Source organism: Podarcis melisellensis (genome assembly GCF_964234715.1).
Source record: "Podarcis melisellensis genome assembly, chromosome: 7".
Lineage (NCBI taxonomy): Eukaryota > Metazoa > Chordata > Lepidosauria > Squamata > Lacertidae > Podarcis > Podarcis melisellensis.
In genome coordinates this window covers 3,627,913-3,640,705 of record NC_138539.1, presented here as the reverse complement: position 1 = coordinate 3,640,705, position 12,793 = coordinate 3,627,913, and the positions used below count along the sequence as shown (strand labels likewise).

General features: G+C 47.2%; 1 protein-coding gene across 1 annotated transcript; it reads right to left on the bottom strand.

Annotated features, from left to right (window-relative positions):
- Window positions 1-2,452: 2,452 nt before the first annotated feature.
- Window positions 2,453-12,206, bottom strand: LOC309374196 (lymphocyte antigen 6E-like). Its single transcript, XM_081919086.1, has 3 exons — window positions 12,047-12,206; window positions 5,544-5,657; window positions 2,453-2,885 (listed from the first exon to the last, which is right to left on the bottom strand). The coding sequence occupies exons 1-3, from the start codon at window positions 12,099-12,101 to the stop codon at window positions 2,680-2,682; spliced, it is 375 nt and encodes a 124-aa protein (XP_081775212.1). The 5' UTR covers window positions 12,102-12,206; the 3' UTR covers window positions 2,453-2,679.
- Between the last annotated feature and the right edge of the window lie 587 nt (window positions 12,207-12,793).

Here is a 12,793-nt window from a genome sequence, read left to right as displayed (position 1 = left end):
GGACTCTAGCACTCTCCTGCCCCGGCCCTGAGATTATGAGAGGAGAGCAGGGACAGGAAGATTTAAGGAAGCTCCTGCCTGACACAAAAGAAGCGTTGTGTGTGATTCAAAGGATCTCAACACTTAGTGCTCTTTGTTCGTTGCAATGCATTGTCTGGACCCCATTCCTGAGCAAATCCATGCCTGATTTTCAGGGCTGCTTTTTCTCCAAACAACCAAATCCGGCTCTTTGTTGTTGCCCATTAGAGGGCAGCATTCTTCAATGGAATGTGCATTATGATTTCCTTGGGCAAGTGGTATTATCACTTGTTTTCCTGGCTGGCCTCTCCCAGCCTAATCTGGAAATGCCAGTGACTTTCTGCATGCAAAGCAACTGCGCTGCCACAGAGCCATAGCCTTTCCCACTTTGGTTAGGCAAGATTTGGAGCGTCAAGGCTCACAGTCCCAAGGACTGGACTAGGGGGTTGGGCCCTTGGGTTCCCTCCCAACTCTACAATTCTATGACTGTTTTCGCACGTCCATTCGTGATGCTAAAATCAGCCCCGAATCTCCCTGATGTCTAATGGGTGGGGTACCACCAACGAGGAAGGCAAGAAGGAAGGATCTTACCAGTTCCCCGTTTCTCCAATCTCAAATTCAGTTTGCCACATTCCTGCACCTATTCGTGCTTCCACTTTAAAGTCCTCACCAGCATTTTAGTCCCGCTTTCTCCTAACAGGCACATTTTGGCAAGCGATTTCCCAACAGATAATGCATTCTGCCTGTTCTTTTCACCAACAAATGCATTTGTTCAGTGGCGGAGGAACCCTCTCTGGCACCCGGGATGGGACGCCAAGGGGCGGGGCAAACCGCCCGGTAGTTCCCGCACGACATCCGTACGGGCTGTGCCCGCGCAGCATCCCATACGGAATGCACTTGTGCGAGGCAGCCCATACGGACGCTCATATGAACGGTGTGCGAGAGCAACAGCCCATACGGTCGCTGTGCAAGAAGAAGCCTGTACGGACACCCATATGAACAGTGCACAAGAGCGGCAGCCCATACGGTCGCCGTGCGAGAGGCAGCCCATACGGACGCCCGTATGTATGGCACGCGAGAGTGACAACCCGTAGGGACGCCACATGAGAGACACCCATACTGATTGCGCACGCCCTCGGCCGCTCTACAGCTAGGGGAAGGCAGGGGCCATCTTGTCACTGTTAGAATTCCTGCTCCGTGATTGCAGTCATGGGATTGTTGTCTTTCACATGATGTTGTATGTTTTGACTCCACAGAGTGGGAAGTGACGGAGACAGGATGTTTGTGCTACTGTGTTCCGTGAAGTGGGACTATTGTCCTTTGTTCTTTTTCTCTTTGGTGTCTGATGCCAGAGAGAGAGGGAGCCGTGTTGCAGTGCTCCGTGTGTATTTATATGTAAATAAAGTAGATTAGCCAAAATGCCGAGTTGCAGAGGTCTGTTACGCATGATGCGCAAACTCTGCGGATCCCTAAGTGTGCCGGTGTCCGTTGGCATCAGTCGCTGTGATGTTCAGGCTGAAGAAAGCTTTTGAAGCTCCCAAACGAAAGACCAGGAGGGAAAGAACATGCCAGTCAGGCATGTGTCTCTGCCAGGGTCCTACTTGAGTGTAGGCCGAGCTCCTAACAGTCATCCCCCCAGAGTGGCACCCGGGGCAGCCCGCCCCCTCCGCCCCCCACTTCGTACTCCAGTGAATTTGTTTGCACCGTTTTCTCGTAGCCTGTGCAGCATTGCGACATTTCGAGATATGCCAGTTTCGAAGGATAGTCCCATTTTCGGTTCATGTGTTTGTGATTTGGGAAGGTGCAGATGAAGGAATTTTGTATCCAAATGCAAACTGAACAAATTATTGGAGGAGACTTTCCCATCCCTCCCAGTTGATGGGCATTGCCATTCAAATGGTGTGAATGTGCTGTGTCTTGTGATCGATTGTGCAGGGTGGGGCTCACCTGCCCCCCCTTATTTTATTCAAGTTGGTACCCCTGCAAGGTAATGTCAAAAGAAGTGTGTGTGTGTGTGTGTATTTGTGTCGTGTTGAGAAAAAGAACAGGCCATGGGAACCTGAGTCTACACACAGATTCAGAAGAAAATGAGGACAAGATCAGAAACAGAGAATCAGTTTTGTCTAAGCCAGCAGTGGGGTCCAAACTTTTTTCAAAGAGGGCCAGATTTGATGAAGTGAAGGGCCGTGAGGGCCAAAGGTTTTTTTTAAGGATTTTATCCCCGGAAATAAACTGCCACAGGGGCCGGATTAAGCCCCCGAAACAGACTTTGGACACAAAGACCAAGAAGTCTCAAAGAGTCACTCAACCCATTACACAGAAACTGGGTGGTTGTATTTTGGACTGGGCCATTTCAAAATGCAGTAGGGGAGGTCGTATTTTTGTAATCCCCCCCCCCCATAAAAAATGTTCCCCCCTTTGTTGTAAACCTCAGTGGCACGCAGAGAGGTTTTTATTTTTTCGCATTGGCGAGCATTACAGAAAATGGCGGCCCCCCGCCTCCATCACGTACAAAAAAAGGCAATAGCATCCCGTATCATGTTTGTAGCATAGCTCTCAGCGAAGCCAGAATCAGGCCTTGTAAAAAAAAAGACGTGGAGATTAGTGCTTCCCATGAGCTTCCAAAAAGACATTTGGCAATCTCTACCACCCCCACCCCCATCACAGCCCCGTCCGGAAGATACAGGCAAAGCTGGCGAGTACCGCCATGATCATGAGAGCATAGCTGGTTTTCACGCTGCTGGGAGCACCGCTGTTGCAGTAATCGGAAACACAGCAATTGGTCTGGATGCCCGTTTGGCTGCCCTTGATCTCAAAGTTGCTTGGGCAGACGTCTGCACACCACTTGCTGATGGAAAACTCACTGCCTACAAAACAAGAGGATTTAAGGGAGGGAGAATGAGAAATTGCTGTGGGGTTCAGTGGCAATAGTCAGCCCCGTTTGGAGATGAATTTCACCAACTTAGAACAGCACAATCCTATCCACGGGCACTTTCTTATGTAGCAATAAAACTGCCCGGAGTGGCTGGGGAAACCCAGCCAGATGGGCGGGGTACAAATAAATTATTATTATTATTATTATTATTATTATTATTATTATTATTATCATCATCATCATCATCATCATTATCATTATTAAAAACCCCACTTTTGTCTTCTATAAATGTTTATTAGTAGCAAACCAGTTTTACGCAGTTATTAAAAGAGGAATGGATATAAATGATGTTAGTTATATTAATTTTGTTGTTTCTTATATTGTGGTTGTTTGTTTGACTTCTCTATTGTTTGTTTGTTTGTTTGTTTGTCTGTCTGTCTGTCTTCCCATAAATGTATTTATTATAAATCAATAAAGATATACTTTTAAAATATTAAAATAAATTAAAATAAATAAATAGAAGAGGAATGGGATAAAGAATTGGGGATCTCAACCTCGACCAAACAATGGGAAACTGTTAAGTTCTATAACAAGGGTTCCCTGCACCTCAAATTAAGACCCATATAGCACAAAATAATATTTAGAATTTACTGGACTCCAGTATGCTTTTATATGAAAGGGTTATCTAAGATATCTAGCTGCTGGAGATGTCGCAGGAATAATTCTTCTCTGAAACATATGTTTGTACAAGGTCTCATATTGATAATTTTTTGGCAGAAGGTAATAGAGACAATCAACACGACTTTACAGAATAATCTTAAATTTGCAGAGGAAATTATCCTTTTGAATGGTTATCTAACAAATAAACACTATGAATGGACCGTGGCCTTAAAAAAGGTGAAAGGACCCCTGACCATTAGGTCCAGTCGTGGCCGACTCTGGGGTTGCGGTGCTCATCTCGCTTCCGGGTCATGTGGCCAGCATGACTAAGCCGCTTCTGGCGAAACCAGAGCAGCGCACAGAAACGCCGTTTACCTTCCCGCTGGAGCGGTACCTATTTATCTACTTGCACTTTGGCGTGCTTTCGAACTGCTAGGTTGGCAGGAGCAGTGACCGAGCAACGGGAGCTCACCCCATCGCGGGGATTTGAACCGCCAACCTTCTGATCGGCAAGTCCTGGGCTCTGTGGTTTAACCCACAGAGCCATCCGTGGCCTTACTATGGCACAATAGCAATTTTTTGTAATGTATACAGGTCCCCACCTCCCGTTCTGTTTCGTTTTCTACATGGTTGCGATTTCTTTTTTCCCTTCTTCTTCCTTTGTGTCTTATCTTACTGTGTGCACTTATGGTTATGTACTTTTTATCTTTCAATAAAGGAGATATATTTTTTAAAAATCCTATCCATAGGTACTTCCACAACACTACTATGTTCAGGTGGGATTCAGTCACATGCCAGCAAATTCAGGTTGAGCAATCGTAAACAGTTGAGAGGTTTCCCTTTCTCAAAAGACTGGGCTTTTTGCTTTAATGTAATGCATAGAATGTGCTAAGGGACACAGGTGGCGCTGTGGGTTAAAGCCTCAGCGCCTAGGACTTGCCGATCGAAAGGTCGGCGGTTCGAATCCCTGCGGCGGGGTGCGCTCCCGCTGCTCGGTCCCAGCGCCTGCCAACCTAGCAGTTCGAAAGCACCTCCGGGTGCAAGTAGATAAATAGGGACCGCTTACCAGCGGGAAGGTAAACGGCGTTTCCGTGTGCGGCTCTGGCTCGCCAGAGCAGCGATGTCACACTGGCCACGTGACCCGGAAATGTCTCCGGACAGCGCTGGCCCCTGGCCTCTTAAGTGAGATGGGCGCACAACCCCAGAGTCTGTCAAGACTGGCCCGTACGGGCAGGGGTACCTTTACCTTTACCTAATGCATAGAATGTGCTGGAATGTGCTTGGTAGCATGTACTTTAATGCAAACAAATCAGTGCAAATGCTCATTAAATGGCCAACATCGTCTAATCTCCCCACAAACAACCAAAATGAAATCTCCTGGAATAGCCCATCCCATCTGACTTTCCCGCAAACAAATAAGACTAAAGGGTCGTTAAAAAGTCAACATTGTCTTTCTCACTATGCAAAACTGACAGTTTAATCGATCAGTATACTATACCACTATACTAGCTGCACTGGCTCCTGGCGGGGTACAGGATCAGGTTTAAGGTGCTGGTTTTAACCTTTAAAGCCCTATATGGCCCCGATCTGGTGGAACACTCTGTCACAAGAGACTAGGGCCCTGCGGGACTTGACATCTTTCCACAGGACCTGCAAGACAGAGCTGTTTCTCCAGGCCTTTGGCCAAGGCACAGCCTGACTCCCTCCTTTGGCAATCCTCACAGAACTTTAGCCTAATGGTTGCCATCATTTTAAGTTGAATTAATTTTATAATGGAATGATTTTAGAATGTTGTACTATTTTATTGTTGTTAGCTGCCCTGAGCCCGGCTTCGGCTGGGGAGGGCGGGATATAAATTATTATTATTATTATTATTATTATTATTATTATTATTATTATTATTATCAAATCTTCAGTTCCAGCCAGCCAAGCCTATGAAGCACAGCTCCTTTTTCTCTCTGCCTTCCTGCAAACAGATCATGAAACTTACCAGGACCAATGTGGGCCAGTGACACGCAATATTTGTTCATATCCGAACACCTGTTCTTGGTGCATTCCTCGTGGGATTTCGCTTTTTCACATGTGTAACAGTGCAAGGACGAAACTGCAAAAAAAAGAGAGGTGGGGATGTTGGAGGTATTAGGTTGCTATAGCTACAGGATTTCTACTGAATATTCTTTGGATGTGTGAAGGGGGGCACCAGGGCTGGCATCAGAACTGCGGTCCCCTGGGCCACTGCCAGGACCACAACACAGTCGCAGACCCCTCTACTGGCACCTGTCCTGGGGCTCCCTTTATTAAAAATATTTCCTGGTCAGGGGTTCAGAGCGGCTGGGTTCAGCTGCCATTTTAATTCCAAACAATGCTCCCAATGCCAGCTTGCTGAGGGGCATTTTGGGAAATCTAAGTGGCCGTTCCCAGCCACCCTTTGAATAGGAGAATCTGTAGTCCTTGAGATGTTGCTGCACTCCAAGTCCCATCAGTCATGGCCAGGGATGATGGGAGTTGTAGTCTAATAATATTCCCAGGTTTAGAAATACACGGTCTGTCTCTGAAGGTGCTGTTTAGCCACATGGCTAATAGCCATTGACAGAACTCTCCCCCGGCCATGAATTTCTCTAAGTTCCTTTTAAATCCACACTTTCATAGAATCATAGAACTGTAGGGTTTGAAGGGACACCAAGAGTCATCTAGTCCAACTCCAATCTCAGCTAAAGCATTCATGGCAGATGACCATTCAGCTTCTGCTTAAAAAGCTTCAAGGAAGGAGAGTCAGCAACCTCCTGAGGTAGTCTATTCCACTTACTCTCAGCAAATTCTTCCTGATGTTTAGTCTGAATCTCCTTCCTTGTAACTTGAGGCCATGGGTTCGAAGCCTACCCTCCAGAGCAGGAGGAAACAAGCTTCCTCCATCTTCCATGGGGCAGCCCTTGAGATATTGGAAGATGGCTATCTTATCTCCTCTCAGGCTCCCCTGCTCCAGGCTAAACATTCCCAGCTCCCTCATAAAGCTTGTTTTCCAGACGCTTGATCTTCTGGGTCACCCTCCTCTACACAAGTTCCCTCTTTTCAACATCCTTGTTAAATTGTGGCGCCCAGAACTGGACCCAGTATTCCAGGTGTGGTTTGACCAAGGCAGAACAGAGCGGTACTACTGCCTCATTCTAGACATTATACTTCTGCTGATGCCACAGAATGCTTTGTGGCAACGATTTATATAGACGCAGTTACAAATTAGGAAGAAGGGGAGGCCTTTTCCTGATTTGTCCTGGTTCTACCACTCATCAATTTTTCCCTCTGTGAAACAACTCTCCGCCATCAAGCCCTTGGCTGAGCCATCCCTTCTGTTCCCTAAAGTTGTTTACCTGTGAGGCACTCGGTCTGTTTTGGGCGCCACCCTCCTTTTTTAAAGTTGGGTGTTTGGCAAGTTGGAGATTATTAGGGTGATACTGGGTGCTCTTGTGATGCCAGTAGGCGTGAGGTGCCTCTTTGATGGGAAAGAACTTCAAAACAATGGGGCGCCTGAGCTTCGGGGTGCCTGAGTTATGGGAAGGGAGAGGGCAGGGTGAGGTTTAATGGAGGAGCTGACTCACTCCAAGACACGAGACCAGTACATAAACTTCACTCTCACGAAGAGACGCTGAGATACAAGAACAACCAGACCTTCCACAAGCATTGCTTCATATTTTGACATGCTGTGCCATACAGGGAAGCCTTTGATCCTGCCCTCAGTACAACTTTTGCAGGGGCTTCCAGAGCCAGCTGTGCCATTTTGGTGCAGACGCCACCAGCCTGGCCCCCTCAGGATGTTTTGAACTGCAATTCCCATCAGCTCCTACCAGAAAGTCCTGATGGGAGTTGTAGTCCTTCTGTCTGCTCTGGAGTATTGCTGGGTAATTTGTGCTTCCATTTTGTTGTTGTTTAGTCAACAGTGTGAACAAGTTTTAATGGAATGCTGAATGGTTTGTTGTTGTTGTTGTTTAGTCGTGTCCGACTCTTCGTGACCCATGGACCAGCGCATGCCAGGCGCTCCTGTCTTCCACTGCCTCCTGCAGTTTGGTCAAACTCATGAAACAGTATAATAAAAAAAATTATTAAAAAATTGAAACCAGAAATCGGGGAACTGTTGTGCAAAGATGCATTATTAGGCGCCCGCGTAAGCCAGACAGAATTAAGTGGTTCTCAGTAGGTGCTTAAAAGTGAAAGCCAAAGGAATCTGTTGACAGAGTAGTCCAAAGGATTGGGTCCACAATTATGGGTTGTGTGTGGTTTAGTCGTGTCCGACTCTTCGTGACCCCCTGGACCAGAGCACACCAGGCACTCCTGTCTTCCACTGCCTCCCGCAGTTTGGTCAAACTCATGCTGGTAGCTTCGAGAACACTGTCCAGCCATCTCGTCCTCTGTCGTCCCCTTCTCCTTGTGCCCTCCATCTTTCCCAACATCAAGCAGTCTTCTCTTCTCATGAGGTGGCCAAAGTTGGAGCCTCAGCTTCATGATCTGTCCTTCCAGTGAGCACCCAGGGCTGATTTCCTTCAGAATGGAGAGGTTTGATCTTCTTGCAGTCCATGGGACTCTCAAGAGTCTCCTCCAGCACCAGAATTCAAAAGCATCCATTCTTCAGTTTCCATTTAATACAGGTGTATAATGGTGGTTCTCAATAAAATCAACACAAAAAACCCCTAAGACACCAGGTTGATGAAGGCCTTCTAAATGGATGGAGAACATCTGCAGCCCCCCAGATATTGCTGGACCACAGTTCCCATCGTGCTCAGCCACTTGATCCTGGATTCTGGTATCAAGAGAGGCAGACGTGCTCTTCTCCAACTATGACCCGAACTCATGTATATTTTCAGATACCTCGGAATTGTCCCCACCTTAAGCATCCTTTTTCTAAACTGAAGAAAAGCTCTGCAGCAGGTCTGGAGAACCTTTAGCTCTCCAGATATTGCCAGACTAAAGCTTCCATCACCCCTTGCTGTTAGAGGAGGAGGAGAAAGAGGAGCAGGGATTGCAGGGCTGGAAGGCTGGTACCCAGAGATGAGGGAGAAGTGTTCTCCCTTTGTGACTCTAGATGTCAGAGAGGGAGAAGCAGATGTCTTTTTGGACCTTTCAGTGGAGTGCAGACCCACATCAAGGAGGGTAGAACACTTTGCCCTGCCAGAGGGAGCAGTTGGACGGGAGGAAGTGGAGTCAGAGGGGAAGGCGATGGGGCGGGACATAGTCTTGTCACTGAGAGCCAGGCAGCACCTTCGTAGGTGGGATGAGATCCACCCAACAGACAAGAGTGTGAATGTGTGATCGCAACAGACTCAGAGGGTGAGAGAGCCCAATGGGCGAGATTGCCCCACCTTGTCTAAAAACGCTTTGTGGGTATGGTGTGCCAACAGCCGGTACATCTTTGTAGCTTCCGTTCAGCTATGAACCTCTTGCCTTGCGGCCGCCGAGACCACATGACACCTGTCTTGAAAGACCTACACTGGCTCCCAGTATGTTTCTGAGCACAATTCAAAGTGTTGGTGCTGACCTTTAAAGCCCTAAACAGCCTCGGACCAGGATATCTGAAGGAGTGTCTCCACCCCCATCGTTCCGCCCAGACATTGAGGTCCAGCGCCGATGGCCTTCTGGTGGTTCCCTCCCTGCAAGAAGCCAAGTTACAGGGAACCAGGCAGAGGGCCTTTTCGGTGGTGGCACCCGCCCTGTGGAACGCCATCCCAACAAATGTTAAAGAGAACAACAACTACTAGACTTTTAGAAGACATCTGAAGGCAGCCTTGTTTAGGGAAGCTTTTAATGTTTGATGCATTACTGTATTTTAATATGTTGTTTTAGAACAGGGGTAGCCAACCTAAGGCCCAGGGGCCGGATGCGGTCCAATCGCCTTCTCAATCCAGCCCGCAGACGGTCCGGGAATCGGCGTGTTTTTACATGAGTAGAATGTGTCTTTTTATTTAAAATGCATCTCTTGTTATTTGTGGGGCATAGGAATTCATTCATATTATTTTTCAAAATATAGTCCGGCCCACCACATGGTCTGAGGGACAGTGGACCAGCCCACGTCTGAAAAAGGTTGCTGACCCCTGTTTTAGAATATTTAGAAGCATAGCATACTTAGAAGAATGTTCTATTGGGAATCACCACTATTGGGCTTTAGTTAGACCCAAAGGATTTCAGACATGATGCCTGCCATTTGTAGCCATACATTGACAGCCACAGACCTGCAAACTCAACATCTGACACATCATCACAAACAACCCACAAAGTGTGAAAGAACACAGCAGCTCGAGCCTCAGGCTGAGCAGGTTTTCCAAGCTTTCTCTTATCAAGGGAAAGGAAATTAAGATCTGGGCACAGAGTGGGAACCTCAATTAAGAAGAGCTGAGGAAATTGCCTTAGGCTGAGAGACACCAGGGATTGAATTGGATTAGGGATCATCGGTATGCATGTCTCCAAGCCACACCCTTTACCTGTAGAACTTTAATCTGCATAGTCCAGTTTGCAAGAAAACCTTCCCAGCACTCCTCCATTTAGAAATGTGCAAAGCACAGCATTTTTCCACGCCAAGCAAAATGTCTGGAGACCGTCGTTAAAATAAGGACCGTGAAGATGCTCCCTGAGTTTTAAGTCACGACATTTCAAACTGTCATTTGGGGATTTTATTTGCTTATTTGGCAAGTGATTATATTCCTTTGCGCTCTGTAAGGAAATTGCAGCTGCTACTGGTTGTTGCAAAGAGCCCTCTGCCTGCTTACCTGTGTGAAGTCTGAGCTAACCGCAGAATAACCACTGCTCAGTGGCAATAAATAGCCAATAGCTAGCAAGTTAAAGGGACGCGGGTGGCGCTGTGGGTTAAACCACAGAGCCTAGGACTTGCCGATCGTATGGCGGGGTGAGCTCCCGTCGTTCGGTCCCTGCTCCTGCCCACCTAGCAGTTGGAAAGCACCCCTAAAGTGCAAGTAGATAAATAGGTACCGCTTTATAGCGGGAAGGTAAACGGCGTTTCCGTGTGCTGCGCTGGTGCTGGCTCGCCAGAGCAGCTTCGTCACGCTGGCCACGTGACCCAGAAGTGTCTTCGGACAGCACTGGCCCCCAGCCTCTTAAGCGAGATGAGCACGGAACCCCAGAGTCGGACACGACTGGCCCATACAGGCAGGGGTACCTTTACCTTTTACTTAGCAAGTTAAAAGCCCCAAGTCCAGTGAAAGACGATTAGATAGCAGGGCTACCTGCCTGGGAATAGAAAAAGCTGGACGAGGTTGAACATGGACCACCCCCACTCACTAAAAGGCAGGTGCTTTAAGAGCCTGTGTAACGGGGTTTGTCAACAGATTTAGGTACCGCATTTTTCGCTCTATAAGACTCACTTTTTCCCTCCTGAAAAGTAAGGGGAAATGTGTGTGTGTGTTATGGAGTGAATGCAGGCTGCACAGCTATCCCAGAAGCCAGAACAGCAAAAGGGATTGCTGCCTTCACTGCGCAGCGATCCCTCTTGCTCTTCTGGCTTCTGAGATCCAGAATATTTTTTTCTTGTTTTCCTCCTCCAAAAACTAGGTGTGTCTTGTGGTCTGGTGCGTCTTATAGAGCGAAAAATACGGTGGATTGCTTCATCTTCAGTTAGAGATGTTTAGTTTCAGCCAGCAGCTCCCAAGCAGAACAGTTGCACTTAAGCATGGACAAGCCTATCAAATCTGATCTTTGCATTCTTAAATTCAGCTTTCCACATTTCTGCAGCTATTTGCAAAATAGCAATATTGAGAATAATTCTCATGAAAATTCACCGGCATTTTAGTGCTAATTTATTCCAATAAACACACTTTTTGCCCCAGTATATGGGAACCTATAATATCATTTATAATATAATTCGTTAATTGTGTTGTATTTACCGGCACATACAGCAAAGGGAAGCCTAGAGCAATTAGATTTATTTCAATTTAGGTAATCTATGTAATAGGCTTATGTTAGAAAATGAATATGGATTTTGAATCTGATGTTTGCGATTTTTTTTGGTTTTGAAATAAATAAAACAAAAACAAACGAACAAAATAAAAAATAAACACACTTTTTGCCCCGGTGTACACAGTTTTGCAATCAATTCCCCCAGTATGAAGCATTTTTTGCACGTTATTTCCACAAATGTATGCATTTTGATGCACACGAATGCTGACACTCGTTGGCTGGGGAACTGCACCCTGCAAAAATCAGAGAAGTGCAAATTGCAATGGATAATCTGTGCTTTGGTCCATGCATTGGTCCTAGAAGTGCAAATGAGTGGCTTCTCTTAAAATGCAAACATAGTCAATTTCTTCCCTACCTGCAAAGAGCTGAGGATTTAAAGCAGCTCCAAAACCTGTTTTCAGCAGTGGGCATTCTCTCTCTCCATTGCAGCACCTCAACAACAAAGGGTGCACTCCATGCCTATAACTATTCAAATATGTTTCCCAAGCCCCATCTCAAAATCCCCCCACCTCTCCTCGGGTTAACCCCAGCGAAGCTCACCTTGCTCCAGACATAGGGCTGCAACCACCAAAAGTACGGCAGTGAAAGTCTTCATCCTGGCAAGGTCTTAACCAGCTGGAAAAGAACAGCTGGCAGTTCTGACATTATATGATGCTTATTGAGGGCGGTGCCATCAGAAGGAGAAGGATCTGATTGCTCACAGGTGTTTTTTTTTGCTGGAAATTCCCGCTGTGCTTGTTGCACTTGTGTGGCCTTCTCCTAAAACTAACCCCCCCCCCCCCGCTCCTTTATTTTCTTGTGACCTGGGATGTGAGCTGAGTGTCACATGGCAGTCTGTTTTTCTTGGCTATAGGTGCAGGTTTTTTTAAATAGGACACAGTATGGCCTGTTGGATTCCATCTGTTGCAAAGTGACACGGATTTTCAGAAGGAATCTGGCTCAGTTAGGGGGGGCTCTTTGAAACAGCAAAGGGGGACGCGGGTGGCGCTGTGGGTTAAACCACTGAGCCTGGGGCTTGCTGATCTGAAGGTCGGTGGTTCGAATCCCCATGACAGGTGAGCTCCCGTTGCTCGGTCCCTGCTCCTGCCAACCTAGCAGTTCGAAAGCACGTCAAAGTGCAAGTAGATAAATAGGTACCGCTCTGGCAGGAAGGTAAACGACGTTTCCGTGCGCAGCTCTGGTTCGCCAGAAGCGGCTTAGTCCTGCTAGCCACATGATCCAGAAGCTGTACGCCGGCTCCCTTGGCCAGTAAAGTGAGATGAGCGCCGCCACCCCAGAGTCGGCCAC